The 23,677-nt window shown below is 43.9% G+C and overlaps 1 protein-coding gene across 4 annotated transcripts; it reads right to left on the bottom strand.

The window, feature by feature from the left end:
* Positions 1 to 1,843: 1,843 nt before the first annotated feature.
* On the bottom strand, positions 1,844 to 21,652 carry GEMIN8 (gem nuclear organelle associated protein 8). Of its 4 annotated transcripts, none has more exons than XM_072817911.1 (5): positions 21,494 to 21,652; positions 17,295 to 17,377; positions 12,989 to 13,033; positions 11,984 to 12,410; positions 1,844 to 2,394 (listed from the first exon to the last, which is right to left on the bottom strand). In XM_072817911.1, exons 3-5 carry the CDS (start codon positions 12,998 to 13,000, stop codon positions 2,138 to 2,140), a joined length of 696 nt encoding a protein of 231 aa, XP_072674012.1. In that variant the 5' UTR covers positions 13,001 to 13,033; positions 17,295 to 17,377; positions 21,494 to 21,652; the 3' UTR covers positions 1,844 to 2,137. The 4 variants fall into 4 exon arrangements, with proteins under 4 accessions (XP_072674012.1, XP_072674013.1, XP_072674014.1 ...); XM_072817912.1 differs by lacking the exon at positions 21,494 to 21,652 and adding an exon at positions 18,909 to 19,049; XM_072817913.1 differs by lacking the exon at positions 12,989 to 13,033.
* Positions 21,653 to 23,677: the final 2,025 nt, after the last annotated feature.

The following is a 23,677-nucleotide window of genomic DNA, read 5'->3' as shown; positions in this document are numbered from 1 at the left end:
TATATCAGAAAAGTTGATGAATCTTGGGGCCTCCATCACAGTGGGATCCTTTCCAGGCTCAGAACCACTATTCCTGAAAGTGGTATGAATCATGTGCATGCAAGCTTCTTGATTTTTGTATATATACATGCACCCATAGTATGTTTTTTTTTTTTTTTTTTAGAACAAAGAATGATCCAGCCTCAAATGGCAACAGTGCGGAGGCTGAGAAGCCCCGCCCTTCCCTCACTTTCACGCTCATGCATGCCTCCAGCAGCACACAGGCTGCGATTACCATCATTGCACACCTGTCTGCCTGTGCTCCTAGAAGGCAAGTTCCCTGAGGGAAGAGACTATGGCTTAGGTAACTGGAACGGAAAGGGCTCAAAAATTTGCTGAATAAATCCATGAACAAATCATGGGTCCCTCCCAGATGTCAAAAAGCCAGAGTATCCATTTGAATAGCTGACTGGGAAACATCTCTCTGCATTTGGAAGAAGTCTCATACCCAGGACTTCCACTGGCACTCTGGCAATTTTTAAAGGCAGGAAATACATGTCGGCATTTTCTGAGTCTTTACCATGTGGCCAGCACTGTATTTCACAGGCACTAACTCAAATGTGGTCTTCACAAGGGCCTCCCGCGGGGGCATCATGAACACCCACATGAGTGAGGAACTTTGCCTGCACCTGTGCTAACAAAGCCAGCAGGGCTCGGCCCAGCATGGTGGTTTCTCTGGGGAAAGGTAGGAGAGTCCTTTCTAAAGAGAACGTTTCACTCTCAAATGGCTAAGAAGCTGCTGCAATTACAGGCCTTGGTTTGTATTTGTGCCTGAGCCATACTTATTTTCTATTTCAGTGTAGGAGTTTCACAGAAACAAAACAAAACGAGAGCTACTAAGGATTTGAAATTTTAGTCATGTGTCACCTCGGGGGAAGTTAATTCTGATTTTTGTCGGCAATACCCAAGCACAAATCGCAACTCCAGGAATGCAATAAGAGCTTGGAAAAATAAGCACCTGGGGCTGATGAAAGTAATGCATTTGTTTCAGGGCAGGGGCTGAAACGTGGAGCTAAGTGTTCTTCAGGAGAAACATGTCAATACTAAATCTTTTCACCAACCTTTGATGGATGTGCTAATCTTCTCAGGTCAACATGGGCTCACCCTGGCAACACTCTGTAATAACTTATTTAAAAGGCAGCTGGCTTTTCTATAAATGGACTGTTCCATCAATTTTTAGATTTTCATCCTCAGAAATGTATTCTCTTCTCAAAGCTACATTCGCCATACGTAGTAAGAGCTCAGTTATACCTTTCCTACAACAGAGGAGGTGAGCAGGTTTGGGAATTATTGTTCTTTGCTCTCAATTCTGTGTGACATTCAAGCCCTGTAGAGATAATGGGATAACAAGAAAAATGTCAGACGGTTATTCTTATTCCAGGAGAGCAGTGGGTTCGCAAACTACTGCCCCTGGGCCAAATCTGCCCCGAGGCCCATTTTCATTCATAAAGTTTTGTTGGAACACACTCATACCCATTCGTTTACTTTTTTTTTTTTCTTTTTTTTTAAAACCATTCGTTTACTTACCATCCATAGCTGCTTTCAGGCTGCCAGGGCAGAACAGAGTAGTCGCAACAAAGGCCGTGTGGCCTGCAAAGCTGAAAATGTTACCTCTCTGGTCCTTTATAGAACATGCATGCTGACCTCTGCCTCGGAGAGAAGTGGTGTTTGTCCCACTGGATCATTTTCAGTGGGGGCTAAAGGAGTTCGAGCAGTAGAGGACAACTGACTCATTTAAGGCATGTCCGTTGGAGTTTAGTTGGATTAAAGACAAGAAAATAGAAAAAGGCAAAACACCAGGCAGTATCTCTAAATGGGGACTTTAATAACTGAACAGTATTATTGTCTTCATCAAGCATAGTATGTATGAAATCATTTTAGGTCAAAGGAAAATCTTTCAGTGTTGGCAACAGTATGCGTCTTGCCGACTTCAAGCGGCCAACATATTACATCCAGCCCTGAGATCGGCCCCCTGGGACTTTGGTCAACATGCTTATTTCTCAGTATAAGAGAAATTTCCCTGAGAAAATGCACAGAAGGAGAGATTTAGTGAATCCGAAAGGAAGGGGGTGCTGGCTGGGTACCCTGCGGCCCGGGCTCAGAACTTGAGCGGAATGACAGGCCAGTACTTGGGCCGCTTCCTGTCGCAGTGCTTGTCGAAACTCAGCTGCACGGCGGCCTCCATGGCCTGGATCTTGGCAGCGCTGTCCCCATACAGGCGCTTCATCTCGGCCTGGCGGCGCTCGCCGGGCCTCTCGGTCGGGGGGTCCACCGAGCGGCGGCTGCTGTAGTACAGGTCGTGGTCGGCGTTCACGTAGTCTTTCAGGCGCTGGGCGTCCAGCTGCTGCTGCCGTCCTGAGAACGAAGCAACACGGGGGCGGGGGGCGGGGTGAGCCCGGGGATGCGGCCGCCAGCTGCGCCGCCAGGTCGGGCCCGGCTGTGCCTGCCGAGAGGCTCACTAGGGCCTCAGGCATCACCCGCACACCGTTGCCCGCGTGCCTAGGAGACGCACTGTTTGCCTAGCTGGGAGGCATACGCTGCCAGAGACGGCAAAAAGCCGCCGAGAAACAAGTTGCCCAGCACCCTCAAACCTCTGCACTGCGCCCCGAATACAGCTCTCTCTCTCTCATCTATGTGACCTGCCTCGAGCTGCCCAGCTGGGAAGGGCTGGCGGGGAGCTCGCCTGTTCTCACACACTGTTCCAGGCCAGCAGGGCAACGAAATGGCTCCTGCAAAGTCCAGGGTTACAAGAAGTAGTACTTCTGCGTACAAATGAGGTGCTGGGGGACAAAGCTCAGCCCCGTGTTAAAGGTATTGATTTTAGGTAATCTGGCAAAGAGCAAGTGCTGGTACTACAGAGTTGCAGCGATGAGCCCCGATCCTTCCACACAGCCAAAGCACAGAGCACATCAGGAAATGGAGTCAAATAATTTAACACTTGCGCAAGGCAACAGGGCCGAGCCAGGGCGATCCTGCCAGTGGAAGGAGGACTTGACTTCTAAGCTTCGACCTATGTTAACAGATCTGCAACAGTGCAGTGACTTCCTCACTGTGGGACTTGACTTTCCACTTCAGTTTTGTTTAGGCTAAATTTCAAGTGATAGAGTTACTTGATTTTAATCCTATTAATTTAAATAGATTTTTATAAAGCAAGAAATTCATTATATTATGTGAACAGAAATAACATAAACATATCAATGAAACAACGTTGTATAAGGTAAAATTTATCCAACTGACAGATTTTTGTAAGCAACTCTTTTGGGAAGAGAGAAATGGAGAGCAGAATGCACACATCTGTAGCTTTTATTGCTACGGAGAGAAATGCTACTGAATAAGGAGTGAAGATGGTTATAGGGAATAAAACAATGACATAAATCATTCTTTCCTTGTATCTTTTTTTTTTTAAAGCAGAAAGTTTAGAATAGAAGGGAACCCAGAAGTGAGCAGCAAGGCATGTCTGTGGCTAGGCAGTCACATCTGTAATTCCATTTTTCACACGTTATCACCTTGGGGTTGAGGGAAGGAGTTCTGGAAACTTGGGAACACTATAAATGTGGAAGGCCATTTCTGACTTAGCACATCTGCAGGTTATTTGTTTTGCAAGGAGGTCATCTATAGATACGCCAAATGATTGTCAAGCAAACAAGTGCAACGTAACCATTACCTTATCCCAGAAAGGAGATGTAACCAGCTTACTGTGAAATGCAGAAGTGATCCACAATAGTGGCGTAAGGTGCCAACAAAGGGGAGGTCAAGATGTTTTTCTTCCTCAGTCTTGGTCTTTTTGCCAAGTTTGAAACATGACGATGTGAGCTGTTTAGTTCTCACAGGTGTTGAGATTGTATACCCCCACCCTCCAAAGACGACTCTTCTGAAAGCGTGGCATTTCCACATTAGTCGGGGACCACATTAGTCTCCCTCTGCCACCTAAGGGAGACTTGGGTGCTTACCAATCCTTGGGCCCAGTAGAAACAATCCCTCGAGGGGGAGCTGCGGGGGCCCCAGAGCCTGTGCAGCTAGAGAACAGAGGTTCCCAGACCACAGTCCTTTTACTTTCACATTTGTCCCAAGACTATAATCAGCCTTACTGACAGATCTAGTGACACAACAGATGTTCAGCTTCCTGTCTAAATCTGAGTTTTTGCATTTACAAGTTTTAATAAACACTGGATCTGCGCTATCTTAGCAAGTGTTGTTCTCTGCCACCAGGATATGTGAATTTAACCTTATTTTTGCATCTTTTTCTTTTCTTTGTAATTTAACACGGTTCTGCTACTCTTCCAACCAAAACTATCTTACAGGTAGTAAATCAGTATAACAAGTCTACGTTGAAATGTTTCCTCCGATGGTTGACATGTGTAGATGAAACACTGTTAATACGAGCCAAGTGTAGCTGCCAGTCAACGTAGCCAGTGCAGCTCTACAAGTTCACACTTGGCACATGCTCATGGGTCACCATCACAGGGTTTTAGTTAATGAAGCTCATTCAGTATAAGAAAAACAGAATAAAAGGCACAGCCCTCTGCTCTTAATTCTCTTCTTGTCTCTCCCTCCTGCTCAGGTTTCCTTATGAAAATTTAAGGCTCAACCCTTGTCCCCTCCTTGCCTCACAAGAGGCTTAGAGCTTTCCCGGTTTCCAGCATGGTGGGTATTTATTTATTTTTTTAAATTTTATTTATTTGAGAGAGAGAGAGAGAGAGAGAGACCATGCAGGGGGAGGGAGAGGGAGAAGCAGACTTCCTGCTGATCAGAGAGCTCAACAACAAAGGGCTCAATCCCAGGATCTTGAGATCATGATGTGAGTGGAAGGCAGATGACACTTAACCAACTGAGCCACCTAGGCGCCCATAGCATGGTGGGTAGTTGCCCTAAAACAGAGACCTAAGGGGCGGTTAGACTGTTCCCTGCACTGACCAGCTAGCACCAGAACCCACCTGTGGAAGTCATGTATGGGGAAAGGGCACTGTCGCCTTCACCACCCCCCAGCCCCAGGAGGACACACGATGCCTGATACAAAGCAGGTGCTCAGGAAATGACTGCTGAGAGAAAGCTGGGACAGAGGCCATACATTATTTTTTGTAAACAGCTGTTTCTTACAGATGCTGTTGAAGAAAAATGATGACAATTCAGGGATAGAAACAAATGCTCAAATCTCAAAAGGTGATGGGCAGTGCTCCCTTAGCAAGAAAATATTCATCCTGTAGGTTCCATGGCAGAGAGGATGGGGGAGACGGGGGCACCAATGAGATGGGGTCTGATCTTGTTCTTTTACATCTGAGTCACTGTGCCTCTACTTACTTAAACAATTGAAAAAAGAAAGTCCTAAGGGTAGACTACAAATTTGAAAACCAGTCAGCTTAAAACCAAATGCCTTCACACTGGCTGGACACTGGAAGCTACCGCTAAGCACCTGAAAGTACTTTAGCTTATACTGACTTACGGGACCCAAGCAAACCTTAGAACAGAATATCCTCACTTGAAGGCATCACTTATTCTGTTTTCTTTTTATTGCTTCCTTCCTCAAGGAAAGAAAGGATTCTAAATCACTAGCAGTTTTTCTTCCCATCAAAACAAGGTGAGGGCTCAACCAGATGGAGAATCATCTGACTGAAGCAGAGAAGCAGAACATCATACTTCAGACATAACAGGTGCCTTGTCATGGAGAAGTTGGTCATTTTTTTTACTGAAAACAGATGTGGGACTCAATGTTACCCAGTGCTTTTTTTCCTCACAGCCTATTCAGTCATGGGAATTTGTCTTTTTTTTTTTTTTTTTAAGATTTTTATTTATTTATTCATGAGAGACACACACAGAGAGAGAGAGAGAGAGAGGCAGAGACACAGGCAGAGGGAGAAGCAGGCTCCATGCAGGGAGCCCGATGTGGGACTCGATCCCGGGTCTCCAGGATCAAGGCAGGTGCTAAACCGCTGAGCCACCCAGGCTGCCCTGGGAATTTGTTTTAATACAAGTCAGAGTATCTTTTTAGATTCCAGCTTTAAAACAGGGCTGTAGTGGGTTGAATGGTGCCCCCTCCCCCCAATTCACATCTATATGGAACCTCAGAATATGACCTACTTTGGAAATAGGGTCTTTGCAGACGTAATTAAGGATCCAGATGGGATCATACTGGATTAGTGTAAACCCTAAACCCAACGAGTGTCCGTAGGACAGACAGAAAAGGACACAAAGACACACAGGAGGGAAAGCATGTAAACAAGAGGGCAGGATTGGAACTATGCTCCCATGGGCCAGTGAATACCAGGAGCCCCTCCCAGAACCTTTGGAGGGAATGGGTCCTGCTAACACCTTGATTTCAGACTTCTGGCTTCCAGAACTGTGAGAATAAATTTCTGTTGTTTGAGCCACCCAATTTATGGTCATTTGCTACAGCAGCCCTAGGAAACTAATATAATGGCTAATATGCATATAGGGTTAAAACAAGAAAACAGGGCAGCCCCTGTGGCCCAGCGGTTTAGCGCTGCCTTCAGCCTGGGGTGTGATCCTGGAGACCTGGGATCGAGTCCCACATCAGGCTCCCTGCATGGAGCCTGCTTCTCCCTCTGCCTGTGCTTCTGCCTCTCTCTCTCTCTCTCTGTGTCTGTCATGAATAAATAAATAAAATCTAAAAAAAAAAAAAAAGTAACAGTAATTTCTCCTATTAAGGAGAAATGCTACTGGATCCCATCTGGGTCAGGGTATGTAACCTTGATATTTTCCCCCTCAATCTATAAATGTACATGATGCTACTACCAAGGTGGACTTACAGTCTACAAAGGAGAACAAAATCATGAGAAGTGACTTGGGTTTTAGAAGACTTGACATAGCAATAAAACATTCATCTAGTATTCCACAGATAATTAGTGCAAAGGCAGAACATTTTGGAAGACAAAGCGCTAAGACAAATGAGTGTTGAAGAACGTTATTTTTCCTTGTTTTTCCAGGATTAGCATGTCTTTCTGACTGTATTCTCTATGTTGCCAGAATTAATGATTTTAGCACAACTGAGCAAAAGGACAGGCTTGATTTATATCACAAATGACTCATATCTGGCTCGTCAGCAACACCCCCAGAACACAGGTGCTTGCCAGCAGACCCGGAGCCATTTCTGATGGGTCTTCATCGTCACCTCACATCCCTCTCTGTGACAAATGAAGTCAGTGGATAATCACCAGTTTTGCTTTTAGTATACAAGTGCATTTCCCCTCCTCCCTTCCACTCTTCTACGGCCTCTTATATGCACCTTCCCACCGACTGGTTTTATGTGCTTTGAACATCTGAGCTAGATGAGACACACACACGATGGAACTGTGCTCAGCCAGTTAGCCGCCACGCTTTACTCCCATCGACTAGACCACAGCGGCTCCCTAAACTCGGGGCGGTACGCCTCACTGGGTCCTCCAGGTTTTCCATAGAGGGTGGAGTGAGGACAAACCGGATGGGGTTCCAGCTGACTGACAGAAGCTTCGGTAATGAAAACTCATCTAAACCTTCCAGTTCCAGTGGACACAGCATGACGGAGCAGATGTCTGCCATCAAATGTCTAGAAGCACACCTGGGCCCTGTGGTAAGAATAGCACTTTGAGTGCTAAGTGGGGAGTGGGCTTACCCCCTTTCTTTCCTGATCTCAACTGACCCTATCCCTCAAGGCCTTGAGCACACTTCATTTTCTACCACTACCCTGGTGGCTGAGTTCACTGGTTCTACCCATCACTGCAAAGTACCCGGGGACCATGCCATAGATGGCTCTGCTAGGTATCAGTTGTAATTTGATTTTGTCTCCTCTTCCCAACTGGGTTTAAGCTCTTTGTGAATATATCTCTGTTTTAACCCCACTGTTACCCCCAAGACACAGGGGAAGCCTGAGACAAGAGTGGTGCTGTTTGTTTCGGAGGGCCGCCTTCTCCACTGGGAATGATAACTTTCACTCATTTCCCTTCTAAGTATTAGGACTATAACCTTGCAGTCTCAGTTGATGGTTATTTATGACTAAAACATGATACTTTTCTTAACCTAACAATAAACATTTTTCCTAAGAAATAATTGAAAACACAGCTGACCTTTAAAGACTCCACGATTATCTACTTTCCCATAAGTAATATTACCAGTGAAGTTTTGAATAACGGAAATATCTCATTAGGAAATGACATATAACATAATCAAAAGCATGTCTGTTCCCACTGCACAGAAGGAGTTCTTTATTTACCCTACTTAATTTTTTTATCATTAAAATATGTTAGAGATTATCTGGAAGAGCAGTAATCACAAACAAGAACATGCTGTCCAGTGTGAAGGATCTTATTCTAAGAAAATATAAGACTCAGATGATGATGAATTATATAACATATATACTCCCATGGAAGTGAATAATACTGAAAAATAAAATCAAATTTCTCTATGTTTCTCCCTGCTAATGAAACTTCATAAAATTCTATGTTCTCTAGATGATCCATATTCAAAGTTGGATTTGCCTTTATTGAGTAAGTAGCTTCTAGTGGTTCAAAGAGCAAAACAAAACATCTTTAACCAAGTATTCACACTGCTCAGGTCCTTAATTATTACTAAAATATATCCCAACTGTGTATATAACTTAACTTCCATGAACATTTCTAGTGAAGTAATGGATTGGAAAGCACCATGGGCATTCAAACTGCTTACATCTGAGTTCGTCCTTCATTACTGCTTGAAGGAACACGTATTCATCCTATACGCCACCAAAAGTGCTGGTGAAAAAAATAAGGCCCGTTGTTTTTGGGGGTGCAGGGTCAGGCCCTGGCAGCTTTTAAATCTTTAGCAGTCAGAGTAGACTCTGACATCACAGCATGTTCTCACCCTTGCCAGACAATCTCCACATCTCCCAAAGACCTGATCATATTTTTAGAGCAGACCACAGATAAAAGCATCGCAGAGACCCTATGACAAGCAGTTTTCAATTATGTTACAACTACACATTTACAAAGAACAAAGAAGCAGAAGCTCAATGTGTTTAGTGCTGTTATATTAGTAATATGGAAGTACATTCATTTTTTCCATGTATTTTAGTATATTGTTATCCCGAACAAGAATGGCCTTGAAACGGAATCAAAGTAGTCTTAATGACTACTTTGATGAAACTGTGTTAACAACTAAATTGGATTGACACCAAAACTTTGACTCTTTTGCTTTTTAAATATTCTAAGTCAATTTAAGAATTTGAAAAGTGGGGAGCAGAAATATGACTTTTTTTGAAGCACAGAACATTTTTAGTAAAATTATGCAGAATCTCAATGAAGCACTAATTAACCCAAACATTAGAGTAAAATCAGTATATGGTTAATCCACACTAAACGATGAGTTATTAGCAACTAACCATAACAACTAACATTTCTTGGGCACTAAATTCGTAGCAAGCATTGGTTCTCTAATTTATCTTTTATTATCTCATCGAATCTTCATAATTACCACTCCATTAATTAGGATCCCCATTTCAGCGGTGAGGTGGCTCAGGCACAGGCCAGTTAGGGTAGGTGACCCACAAGATAAGAACCTCTAGCTGAGAAGTAATGGAGGCGAGCGGGACCCTGTAACACGAAGTCTTCACACGGTCTTCTCCTTGGGTGCGTGTCTATCTCTGTGTGCAAATGTTTCGTTTTGTAAGGATACATACTGGGTCAGGGCTTACCCTAAGGACCTCATCTTAACTGAAGTATCCCTGTAAAGACCCTATGTCCATATAAGCTCACACCCTGAGGTTGGGGGTTGGGGACAGGACTCCCAACAGATTTTTTTTTTTTTTAATTTATTTATGATAGTCACACAGAGAGAGAGAGAGAGAGAGGCAGAGACATAGGCAGAGGGAGAAGCAGGCTTCATGCACCAGGAGCCCGACGTGGGATTCGATCCTGGGTCTCCAGGATCGCGCCCCGGGCCAAAGGCAGGCGCTAAACCGCTGCGCCACCCAGGGATCCCCAGATTTTTTTTTTTTTAGGGAACACGATTCAGCTGACAGCAGTGATGATAATAACAGTGCAATCTGGAGCCTTGAAGTCACCTCAGCAGATTTGGGAATAATTAAAAAACAAAATATGAAGTTCATCAAGTTTATCAAGCATTCAAACCCTAACTTGCTTTGTAAAATGTCCTACATAAGCAAAGCAAGTTTAGCACTTTATGAGATATTTGAAAACCTCTGAATTAAGGCTCACAATTAATACTGAAACACTTCACTCATTCATTCAAAACAATATTAAGGGATCCCTGGGTGGCGCAGTGGTTTGGCGCCTGCCTTTGGCCCAGGGTGCGATCCTGGAGACCCGGGATCGAATCCCACGTCAGGCTCCCGGTGCATGGAGCCTGCTTCTCCCTCTGCCTGTGTCTCTGCCTCTCTCTCTCTGTGTGACTATCATAAATAAATAAAAATTAAAAAACAAAACAAAACAAAACAATATTAAGTGCCAGGTACAACTTAGCAGGTAATTTCTATGACTTTTTTTTTTTTTTTGAACTTACTTAGAATCCTTCCTGACCAAGGTAAGAGGAAGAACTGGAATGGCTCTTAGCCATATCTGTAACTTAACTGCTGATATTGCAAAGACACCCTCAGTCACTTTATTTTCATTATCTTTGTATCTATTTTTTATTGGATGACCATATATCAAATTAATTTTAAATTAGTAGATAATTCAAAATGGCCTTTTGGATGACTGGGGTTTGTTTTCATCCTTAATTAGAATTACTATCATAGAAGTATCAATCTCTGGTTGGAAAAACACGTTTTTCTACCCTCTGGTAAGGACAACAGAAAGAAACCCCACATCCATCATATTTTCTTTTTCAAAAGCTGTAAAAAACGGCATTCCAACCAAATGTGGACATGCCTGAACATGTCCTCTCCCTCATCATTGTCTACTTTTAAGATACCAAAGGGCATGATACTGTATACAAAGCCCACTGCTCAGTTCCTGGTACCTACTGGGGATTGATAAGCCCCTCATCAGGAAAACACAGATCAATCAAAGATGGAATCAAAACTTGCCCAACCTCAGACTTCTATGTTTCTGTTTTTTTCTGTTTGTTTCTATTTATTAAAAAATTCTAAGTAAAATATCATATAATTAGAAGTCATTAAAAGCAACATTGAAACTAGATCCTGGTGATAATAAGGGAACAGTGTATCTGTTTGAGACACTTCAAATGTAAACGGTCTGGTGACTTTTCATAGTAAGGAGAGCACAATAAGCAGTTCTAGTTCTTTGTGGCAACTTGGTAAGAAATTAAAAAGAGACAATTCCTTCTTTGCCACGGAACAGAGAAAAGCATTATCACACTTCTCTGACTCTAATAGCTGACTGCTTCCACGTGGGATCCAACCAGAAGGTTTGAGTCCTAGACTGTTTAGGTTCACAGTGACCTCTGCTCTGGACAGCGTTTCATAATTAAAACCTGGTAGCTCTCTGGCACCAGGGAGGTCTCAGCACTCTGTGCCAATGAGGCGGCAGCAGTATTTTAAAAACCTGGCAGTCTCAGGGCCAAACCCAATCCTGAAGCTTGCGCTAGAAGAAGCAGCACGGGGGTTGGGAGTCAGGTTGACCCAATTTGAATCCCAACAGCTAGTGATTAGTTGTATACCTGGAATAAGTGAATGAACCTTCTGCAGGGTCGCCTGCACTGTCTGTGAATGGGGTGGAATACGCTCGAAGGGCTGGTGTGTAGATGAGGGAACACAGGCGCAGGCCCGCACCCCATGTGCCCGAGGGTCTGACACCCGGGAGACAGCAGAGGTGCCCCTGGGACATGCTGTGTCCTAGGGCTAGAGAAAGTCCTGTATTAGAATGCCTCTGGAAACTCAGACAGTGGGGGTGTGGCTGGATGGGGAAGAGTAGGAAGGTATAAGATAACTAGAGGATAGAAGACAGTGCCAAAGGCAGGGCAAGGAAAGGAAGTGTGTGGGGGAGGGGCACGCACTTACGTCGCTCTTCCCGGTGCCTCTCGGTCTGGGCGAAGTACTGGCGCAGCTCCTCTGTGATCACCATGTTGCTCAGGTCGCACTCCACACCCCCATCCGACTCAGACCCTGCCTCCTCCTCTGCGTGTTTCGTCTTGCGGGCTGGTGGATGCTGCCGGGACCTTCTAGAATGCGAAGAACCGCAGTGCGAGTCCGTGGAAGCCAGGAGATGGTCACGAGAGGGCCGAGGAGATTTGGCCTGGTTAGGGTATGAGCTTCCGGGAAGGGCCGCAGGAGGGAAGGGCCACGGACAACTGAAATAAGATTCTATGGCCTTCCTATAGGCACCATGGTGGCTTTGCATCCAGGCCATCGCCTGATGGTAATGTTGCCAGTATCTTGCATAGACTGGATGAGAAAACCAAGGGTCGGTGGCTTTCCATGATGCCGCCTACAGAATAAAGGGAGGTGGAGGCTACATACCATATAGTTCTTTCTCAAGAGAACCTTCCAACGTTTAACCAAGTAAACATGTATCTACCGAGTATCTACTAAATACCTACTCTACATTAGGACACTACTGCTGGGCTAAAGAGGACACAGGACACGTCCACGCCCACAACACACACCAACTACGTGTGCATGAGGCACACACAGAACAATTAGTCTGAGGTTATGGCCAGGATAAAGTGGGAACAGAGGCTAATATTTACCATTTTTACATAAGATACGGGCAGAGATACAATGTCAACCATCTCAGCCCTCTCTACCCATGATAACCAAGCAATTTGTTCTAAGAACCACATGGACTAATGTTCTCTATTGCTCCGTCACTGCCCCCTAAACATCTGCTCACTCCTCAGTGCCTGGACAAAAGCTGTCTAGCAACTTTCCCAATGGTGCCTTTACTTTCAGCCTTTGGATGAATTGTTTCTTTGGTCTTCTCCATCATGGAATGAGAATACCAAGACTCTCAAGACTAAAATTTACCTTTTTCTCTTATGAGTTAAAAAAAAAAAAAAGTCTTACCTTTGCTGCCATCTCTGACTGTGGAAGTACAAATGGGCACTGAAACTAGGAAAGAACCACAGTGCAAACATGTGGTCAGTACACGTGTGTGATATCTGTGGCTATTTCATGGTTTACAAGCGGCTCCTCAGAGATGGGCTTCCCAGTACCATGCCTGATCTCCACGCTACATACACTATAGGGCCCTGGCACCGGGGGTACGACCTTGTGTGCTGAAAACGAGGGATCCCCTTAAATAGAGGATTCTGTGGTTCAAAAGACACTGCATTTTTCCAATATTTGTTAACCTATTCAAAGTAAAGACTGGAAAGAACCATACTAGTTAATATGTATATAAAAATATTAATATAGAACATGAACTAAAAATCTACAACTATTACTTTATTTACTAATCCTTAACTCATGCCGATGCCAATTTAAATTAACCCTAGATGGCCCCACGGCTTGAATAGAGTATGTCTTGCCAGCTCATTGGAAACTATTACTGGGTCTTGCCTGCCAGATTTGGGACTTGGAGAAGCGTCTCCAAATGAGATCTCTCTCCAGCCTGGGTTGTGCCTTGGGCTTTAAGCCCCCAGACAAGCCTTGTTTTGGTTTTGATTGTAATTTGCATCTCTCAGCCAGCCTATGACACCACATACTCCCTGCCTAACCACTCTGCATCTCTGTAGAAGAAACTTCCATGAAGACTCTCCACCAAGTGCCCGCATAGAATGCCTTTGCCCAACAACCTTGCTCAGCCAGGATTTACTCCTTTTGCCCCCACCTACCTGCTTGTGATGGTATTGATATAGCAGAAGATACCTAAAGTTTAATCTGCAGCTGTACCTTTTATGAACCATTTAAAATAATTTGATTTCCCCCCTTCCTGTTCAGGAGTTCAGAGCTACTAAAATGCCAGCGAACATCAGAATGTACTTAAAAAAAAAAAAAAAGGTAAAATATCCTGGTATGTCTGGCTGGCTCAGTTGGTAGAGCATGCAACTTTTGATCTCAGGGTCATTGTGAGTTCAGGTTCCACATTGGGTGTAGAGATTACTTTAAATAAAAACAAAAAGCAGGGATGCCTGGGTGGCTCAGAGGTTGGGTGCCTGCCTTTGGCCCAGGGCGTGAGCCCGGAGACCCGAGATCGAGTCCCATATCAGGCTCCCTGCATGGGGCCTGCTTCTCCCTCCGCCTGTGTCTCTGCCTCTCTCTGTCTCTCATGAATGAATAAAATCTTTAAAATAAAAAGCAGAAGAAAACCAAAAGTACTATCCTAGAATGGATGAGAATTTAAGCATCTGTTAGATGAAACTACTAACACAATGTGATGCTGAGCAAACAGCTACTTGGGTTTTGAAACTCTGGGAAATCAGATGCTGAAGGAGGCCTGTTTCTCCTCCTTCATTTAATTAGAGGGTAGAATTTAAAATTCTCTAAGAACTTGCTTATTTTGTAATCTCTATCAGATGTTTTGCTATGGTTAATGTGGAAAATTGAGATGTTAAATTGACCACATCTTTTTAAGATTTAGCCTGAAGAGAACTATTCACTTTCTTTTTTAAATATAACAAGCTTTCAAATAGGCTATTTCTAAGAGGGTTGACATGATCTTCTGTAAATTTATCTTAAACACAGCCCACACTTCCTGTTCACTGTTCTAAGTTCAGGAATACACACACATGTAGTGAATGTAAACTGGAAAAAAGCTAACCAAGCCAGTGAAGATGTAAGTGTAAAGTTCACATTACTCTAAAACTATAATTTAAAGGTTTAAAATGTGAGCAATTATCTGAAAACCTGGCTAAGTGCCTATGTGCTTTACAAGCTACTGAAGAAATAGAAAAGTCAATACAATTAAGGGGTTAACCACCCAGAGAAGTAACACTAACACAAATGAAATTACAGTAGAAATCAGTACATATTTGAGTGCTGAACTGTAAGGTGCAGCCTGTAAGTGGCTAATTCATTCCAGCCCGGTTTCATATTGGTATCACTGAAATCTGAATAATTTTCTGAGAGCCTGCAGCACATAATGCCATTAAAGTGAACTACATGTGTGTCTTAATCAAATTTGTTTTACAGATTAACAAGTAGCACAGGAATTAAATTTGAAAAGTCTGGGAGGCATCTACGTGTCTTCTAGAAATTAAGAGTTTTGAATCCAGACTTCTATGCCTCATAAAACATACTTAGAACCAGGATCAACGTAAATATTAATTATCCTGAACTGGGAAGTCTGGATTCAGCCTCAAATATGCCATAAACATTATTGTAATTGAACACTACTGCAGACCTTGTTTTTATTTATAGTTGGGAAAATCCCAGCCTGGCTTTAAAAGCAATAGTACAGTTATTCTGAAAATGTACAAGATGGCTTATGAGAGGTTCCACTTTGCCGAGATAGAAATGTAGGCATGTGCTATCAAGTAGACAACTGTTTAAGAGGCTCCAGTGTAATTCATCACGTTCACCAGGCTGCTCGAATGTCAATGACTGTGATTAAAAGGGGGCAGGGAGAACTAATTTGAGGAGAGGCTACTTATTTATGCCTTTGATTCGACAAATACTTTGCTAGAAGGGCTGCCACGTTATATTGTCTCAGAGATCACACAAGGCACGCTCTGAGCGCTTCTGCAAGGAGGAAGCGAGGACAGTGGGCTGAGGTGGCTGAAGGAAGCCAATTCCAGGAGCACAAGCAGCTCGGATTCAGCCCGGTGTACCAGCACCCTAAGCAGCAGACCAACTAGTCGGCTAAGGTACTAGACTCTTTCAAGACCCAGGCCGTGGGATCTCTGGGTGGCGCAGCGGTTTGGCGCCTGCCTTTGGCCCAGGGCGCGATCCTGGAGACCCGGGATCGCATCCCACATCGGGCTCCCGGTGCATGGAGCCTGCTTCTCCATCTGCCTATGTCTCTGCCTCTCTCTCTGTGACTATCATACATATAAAAAAAAAAAGATTCAGGCCGTGAAGGAAAGCCGAATTTATCTTAATGATGGAATACAGGCATCTTGGACATCGATTTTATTTTGATAGTGCTTTCTGGTTTTGGCCATTGGGACACTTCTAATCAAATCTGCTGCCATCCTTCGGCAAGTTTAGAGTCCTGGAGCTGTGTGTCGCATATGCTCACTCATCCCAGCTTTATTATTCTCCTTCCTCAAATTCCAAAACCTATGTATCACATTCTTTTACATCTTGAGTACTTTAAGATTCTTCAATTCCTACAGATATTCAATTAAAAGTAGTTCCTGAGAATGAATGACAAATGAAGTAAACTCTCAGAAACAAAATAAAGAAGGTCTAGAAAAACATCTAAAGGAGTAGTAGCTTGCATGCAGCTTTATAACTATTGGCTTGCACTTTCCAGCACTACTCTTGGTATTTTATGCCAGCAAATTCTTTCTATAAAGGGTCAAATAGTAAACATTTTGGGTTCGTGGGCCACATACAGTCTCTGTCACACATTCTTCTTCTTCTCCTTTTTTTAAAAATTAAAAACAACCCTTTGGCAATATAAACACCATTCTTCGCTCCCAGGCAGTACAAAAAACAAGCTGTGGGCCATCCTTTGCCAGCCCCTGTTTCATGTGAATACGTTATTCAGTTGTATAGACTCTGCTCTCAGTACGCAGAGTGCCCTCATTGTTGCTCATTCTCCACTTGGCAAGCCGTGGAGGAACTCTGTGATTCTCACTCATCTCGTAAATTAGGCTTGGAATAAGATGAGTGGAAGCAAGACAACTGTGATGATGACCAACCAACAATCTTGGTGACCAGTTCCTAATATCTGGGATAAAAGAATCGTCTCCACGACTAAATAAGGAAATGGAACCATTTCTTAAAGATCTACATAGGTATTTAAAGACTTAATTAAAAAACAAAACAAAACAAAACAAAAACCCCAACTCCTGCAATCAACTGGGCTTAGAATGCACAAGTACTGCCATGATTTCTGATGGAGACCCTACTAGCTGCCATGGGCTGGACAGCAACCCACCAAGGATGGGAAGCAGGAGAGTTCCCGGCTCTTCCCCGGAAGAAGGAATACATATCCTTTCTTGCTAAGTGCATCAGTGAGTTCCTAAGGGAAAACAAAAACCTCCTCTAAGAATCGGTCCTGTTAACTTTTTCAAAGCGGCTACTCTTTCCACACAGAGAACTTAAGGACCTAAAAAAACGCCTGGGTTTCTGAAAAGCCAACATGAAACTAATTCTAGACATTAAAACACTTTCAGCCACCAGTTCAAAGAAAAGCAAGCTTATGATTGCAGCAGATTTAGATGCCTTTCAATGGTCCTTAATTTTATCTTTCATTCGTCACCTCTTTGGGAGTATCTCCTACTCTTTTATGGCACACGTCTTCATGGACTGAACAGCAGCTTTTCTCCTAATGGGATGGTGGAGCTGAAAGAAAAGAGAATGGCAATGTCAGGGCAGGCTGGGATCCACAGTACCAGCAAACCAGCAGCCCTCCCCAGTGAGCACAATGGCATAATAGTCACTACCCAGCTGAGCCCAGGCGAGTACAGAGACCGAATTCATTGTCTGTCCTCAACCACCAGAGAAGGAAGGAAAAAAACAGCGCTGAGGTCATTCATGAAACACTGCCGAGGCCTGGGGCCCACAGGCAAGGCAGTGCCCTGAGTCTTACACCATGTATTTTCCCATATAGCCTTTCTTAAAGAATACACTTATTCTTCAATTAATCTGCTTATCCTGGAGATGTATGTTTACTTACTTTGGAGATTTTTTTTAAAAAAGATTTTATGTATTTATTCATGAGAGACATAGAGAGAGAGAGAGAGAGAGAGAGAGAGAGGGGCAGAGACACAGGCAAAGGGAAAAGCACGCTCCCCACCGAGCAGAGAGCCTAATGCGGACTCGACCCCCAGAACCCTGGGATCATGACCTGAGCCAAAGGCAGACACTAAACCACTGAGCCACCCAGGTGCCCCGGGGATGTATTTTTAAATGCATAAATATACATGAAGACTAACAGACAAGAGCTTTGTCGTTTTCAATGGAAGAAATTCAACTATTTCCATCGAGTCATTAAAAAATTCCACAAATAAGTAATGTGGTTTTGTTGAGAGGTTGTGACATCATACATATTCTTTTTATTGTGTGTCTATATTCCTATAAATACAGGATCTTGGTGTGTCATCACAATCAATAAATAAAAACACAAATTCCCCTCAAACAATAATGCATAGTCTGCAACTGGATTTTTCTATCTAGCCTCTTCTTCCAGTAGAATTCTGAATATTAAATACATGAAAATTCACCTGCTTTGAATTTTGCATAGAAACACATTAGAAATCAATCATTAAGTTATGCTGGCTAAAGTCTCTAATGTCAAACCTTTCTCTTTTTTTTTAAAGATTTTATTTATTTATTCATAGAGACACACACACACAGAAAGAGGCAGAGACACAGGCAGAGGGAGAAGCAGGCTCCATGCAGGGAGCCCGACGTGGGACTCGATCCCGGGTCTCCAGGATCATGCCCCGGGCTAAAGGCCGCACTAAACCGCTGAGCCACCTGGGCTGCCCACGTCAAACCTTTCTGATAAGATTCCTGGTTGATTTGGTTCTCTTAATCAACCAGATAATTCGGAGGATCTAATTTAGGCTTTCGGTATATGTTTTAGGGTAGAAGGGGGTCTGCTGGAGATTGCTCAAAATAAATGAAGATACAACGAGAAATGGAAATTCCATAAACTGAGTCATGTGTGGTTCTAATGAATTTCCATATATGTACTAATAACCCTATCAAGATGTCTTTCAATAATATATACACCGGTAGGAACTTCCTCAACTAAGATAATAATAAAAGGAGGTTTTCTGACAGCATTGCTTCCTGCCCACCACCACCAGCTGCCTGATGGGAGTTTCAACTGGCTTAATACCCTCATGGGCTCCCTCCTGTGGCTTACCATGGTCCCTGCTGGGTAATGTGGTCAACAAAGATGGCTCAAGAATGCCTTCTACCCTCATGAATCCAAGTTCTATCTTCCGGCCAGACACAGGCCTCCCACAAGGGCACATGCTACCAAGTTCAGAGACCAAGTTCTGTAGTGTCGAGAACAACCATCGTTAAAACTAATGGGCGAGGGAGCCAAAAGTCTTATTTCCTTTTCATTCCTTCAATCCCAAACCTGTTTACTCTCTTCGGATATTGCTGTTAGAAGTAATGCCACAAAGGAAGGTGTGGCATGGGGAAGGGGAAAGACGGAAAGGATGTAGTTAAGCACTGTTCTTTAAAAAAAACAAGACAAGACATGGGGCACCTGGGTGGCTCAGTGGTTGAGCGTCTGCCTTTGGCTCAGGGCGTGATCCCGGGGTCCTGGGATCGAGTCCTGCATCGGGCTCCCTGAAGCGAGCCTGCTTCTCTCTCTGTCTCTCATGAATGGATAAATAAAAATGTAAACAAAACAAAACCCACAACCTGGCACTGTTTATCAGCAGGGTGACAGATTTTTGAGTGGATTTATTTGCAAGTTCATGAAATCCCTATGGGGCCAAAGTCAAAATCTTAAGTGAAATAGGAGGCCACTGAAAAACAAAGTGACCCTCCGACTCATGAGCACAACAGGCAATGGGATAGTTGAAAACTGGGATAACCAGTAAGGATGTAACAGTAACAGAACTCAGAGGACAAAACAGTAAATTCATTTCACTGCAAGTGTATCCTTCACAAAGCAAACCTAGTGTGACTGTAAGGGACCAAGGGTTGAACAAGCAGGTTATGCAAGTTCGGAGCCTACCAGCAAAAGGCACGACTCATTTAAAATGGTTAAAACCACCAGTAGGTTTCAGGAGCTTTATTTCAAGTCTATAAAGACATACATGGTAATTCCATTTAATCAGTGTCTTTTCTGAATTTATACGGGAATTAGTACATCCCACTCATTTAATCAATTACATATAGGCATGGATTTTGAAATCTGTTTCTTTTATATTTCCTATTTTCCTTCCAGCATAAGTACCATAGGTATATTTTCCTGCCTTTGCATGCTGGTGAGATTGTTTTTTCCTTATAACAGTGTCTCCTTCTCCTTCTGCCTTTCCTAAATAAACTGAGTAGCTAGTCACTCAAGTAACCATAAAGGTCCCAATCTTTTCCAAAAGCAGATGTTTAAATACATAAAATTTTTTAAAAGTTTTTTCAATTCATCTGATCTTTGACCAACCAGTTACAGTCTTTTTTTACTTGTCCAACTGTTATATGGCTGAATTTCCTATTGGGAGAGAAGAGGTCCAAGAGTCATATACACCTAGTTTGAAATCTCTCCAGCCTCCACTCGGCCTTAATTGTTCAATTTTCCCCAATCCTTCTCATCTGACTTCACCCTTAATGCTGGATCTTAAAAACCAAAATAATCTTTCACCATGTACAAAACAGTTTTAGAATGAACGTTTCTCTCTGGAGCTTTATATACTTTCCCAGCACAGCAATGAACATAGAGGAGATCTGTACACCCTACCGTGAACTTGCCTTCAGTTATACATATCCCGAGTCACTAACCAACGATCTTTAAAAATACATGGTATCTGTTGGCATTACCATCCCAAAGGAGCTGTTATAAGCTCTATTTATAGGTTGTATTTGTAAAGGTTATCTCCACCCCACAATTCATGGAAACCCTGAGAGTAAAAAGACCCAGAAGTGTTATTAATCTTTGGTCTAGACTTTCGAGTAATGTTGTTCTGACTTAAGGTGCAAAACCCTAGGAATACAGAACCTAGCCTATGAAACAACTTAAAAAAAAAAATCATTCCTGAAAAAGGTAAAACTGTTCAGAATCGTGTGATCTGTACTAAGAAACTCCCAGGATTTCAGAACTAAAAGGCACTTAGTTGGTCCCTGGTTCAACTGCACTTAAATACTTAGAAAAGTAGGCGAAGGCCTTCTCCACCCCCACGTGTAAGGCGCATAAAAGACCAGAGGTGCCAAATGTTGTCTAGGTAACTTCCACCGGAATGCTTTTGGCCTCCCACAGAGGTCAAAGTGTAAGGGAAAGAGAAAACCCTAAGTTTTGAGCAGACGGGTCAATCAATATTCCGGACATCCTTGCAAGGATGAGGCTGCTCTGGGTGATGTTCTGTTCAGATACTGGGCGGTAGGGCCAAAGTCCGAGTTCACTTTCCAGACTTGGCTTAACACAGTGTTACTCGGCACCTCAGAATCCCAGGGGCGGGGGGAGTTTAATAGGAATAGGGATGCCTGGCCCCACTTCTAGAAATTCGAATTTAAGTGGTCCGGGATGGAGACCCGGGCATGACAATTCTTAAAAGTCATCCAGTGATTTCCTAAGCGCTGCAGCTGAGAGTCTCTGGAACCAGTGTCCAGGCGCCATTAACCAGCAAGGATTTAAGAATCTCACGGGCCCCGCGGGATGACGTTACGACCCGTGACAGGCAAGCCCTCCGCTCTCCCGGTAGCAGCGGAAGCCAGGCTCCGGGGCCTGCAGGCTCCTCCCTCACTCCCCCAAGGAAACCCAGCCGTCCCCGGAGTCACCTCGTGGGCTCGTAGCTCGCGGATCTCGGACGGTGGGCGAGCAGGGGCCTACTTCCTGTGAGGAGCTAGCACGGGCGCGGAGGGGAGGGGCTGTTGCCCGGGAGACCAGAAATGCGGTTCCGGCGCGGATCACGTGGCGCGCGCGCCGGAAGTCCCGCGCGCGCCGCCGCGTCCGCGCTGCGTTCTGCGCCATGTGGGAAAGTGTCGCGAGATCCGGTTCCGCCTCCCGGGGCGGAGCGTGGGGAACGGCTGGAGACGGGCGGGGAGGCAGGGGCGGGGCTCCCGCGGCGCGCCGCCGCCTCTCGCACCTGTGGGTCCGCGGACGCGCGTGGCGCGGCGGGAAGACGACGGTCGTTTCGGCGTCGCCCTCGTCCCCCGCGCCAGTTCCTTGACCCTCGGCTTTTGGCCCTTCTCTCGGCGCTCTCATCTTCCCTCTCGTCTTTACTTAGCCTCTCCTGTTTTTTTGTAATTTTGTATTTTTGAACTAGGAAGGCTGGGGGTCGTGGCCCAGGAGGACACGCCCAGGCTTGGGAATAGTCACCTGGACCTAGTTCGAGTGCGATTCTAGCGTTCATTGACCTCCCGAGCCTCGGGTTCCCGCCCAGGAATTTTTTTTTTTTTTTGAAAATTTCTTTATTTCAGGTTTTTTGCCACACAGAATCACATAATTCTCAAAATCTAAGTTTGCAAGTGATCATCACAAGATCTCTTATCCATATACACACTAATTAGAGGGAAAAAAATTCTGTACAATATTTTAGTAGTTACATGATTTGTGAGCAATAGTGAATTAATGGCAATGGAAGAACTCCTAATGCCTTACACATGGGATAACCATTCTCAAATACAAGAAACTAGGCAATAAAGAAAACTTTCTGTTCAGTTATAGAAAAATGTTTAAAGGCATTTTATGATGAGAGAAATGTTTCAAGTTAGTACACAACCTATTGGGCAACTAAAACTGCTAAATAAGTTGGTACTTTTGCTCTTGAATATTTGTAGTATGGTATTCCCCATTTATCTGACATTTAATAATGCATAAAGTTTCAAGTCTGGGTTTCAATCCTATTGGCAAGTGCAGCTGCCAGTGCCTGTGACACAACGTGAACAGGGTTATTGCAGAGCATTCACTAATAACCAGGCAAAGCCCTCCGCAGCCTGAGTGGCCTATCCCTTTCTGGGGTAGTTTGGCCAACCGCGGCAAGAGCCCTAGAAGGGGCGTACTACTGTCCTGGCAATTTTCACGTCTGGGAATTTATTTCAAGGAAAAACAGACGTTAAACCTGATGGTCATTGCAGAATCATTTTTATTTTTTATTTTTAAATGTTATTTATTTATTCATGGAGACACATTGAGAGAGATGAAGGCAGAGACACAGGCAGAGGGAGAAGCAGGCTCCATGCAGGGAGCCCGACATGGAATTCAATTCGGGGTCTCCAGGATCACACCCTGGGCTGAAGGCAGGCGCTAAATCGCTGAGCCACCTGGGCTGCCCCAGAATCATTTTTAAAAGTGAAAACAAAACAACTTAAATGCCTAATAACAGCAGGGGGCTAAGCGAACTAGGCTCCACGCGTGGCGTGAATGCTGTTACCACGTTATTCCTCTATTACAGAAGAATCACTGTAGAAGATTAACTAATATGTGCTGGATGCCTACTGTCAAGTATCCTGCATCTGCACTGTCCACTGCAGCCACCACATGCCTGTGCCTGTTGAGACGTTGTAGAGTCTCAACTGAGGTGTGCCCTAAGTGTAGATCACAGTGGATTTTGAAGAATTGGCATGAGACAAAGAATGTAAAATTCCTCATTTTACATGTTAGGGAAGGACTGTTTGGGTTAAACAAAAAGAGATTAAGATTGACTTCACCTTTCTCTTTTTGCTTTCTTAATGTGACTGCTACATTTGAAACGACGGATGTCCCATGCATCATCTATTATATATTTCTGTTGGACAGTGGTGGCCTATTTACCAGATATGCGATGGTGAACAAGACGGGTTTTGTCCTCATAAAAGTGACACTCCGTTGAGTACAGCATAGACAATGAACAGCTAAATAATGTCATCGTACATCTTGGTTATATGAAGAACATAAAATAAGGGAAAGGGGCAGAAAAGGTATATATATTGAGGAGTCTTCCTCTGCTGTTCCGAAAATGGATGTGGGAAGAATGAGATCTC

Source organism: Canis lupus, chromosome X, assembly GCF_048164855.1.
Source record: "Canis lupus baileyi chromosome X, mCanLup2.hap1, whole genome shotgun sequence".
Lineage (NCBI taxonomy): Eukaryota > Metazoa > Chordata > Mammalia > Carnivora > Canidae > Canis > Canis lupus.
Note: the sequence above shows the minus strand (reverse complement) of the source record. Positions and strands in the feature narration are given on the sequence as shown.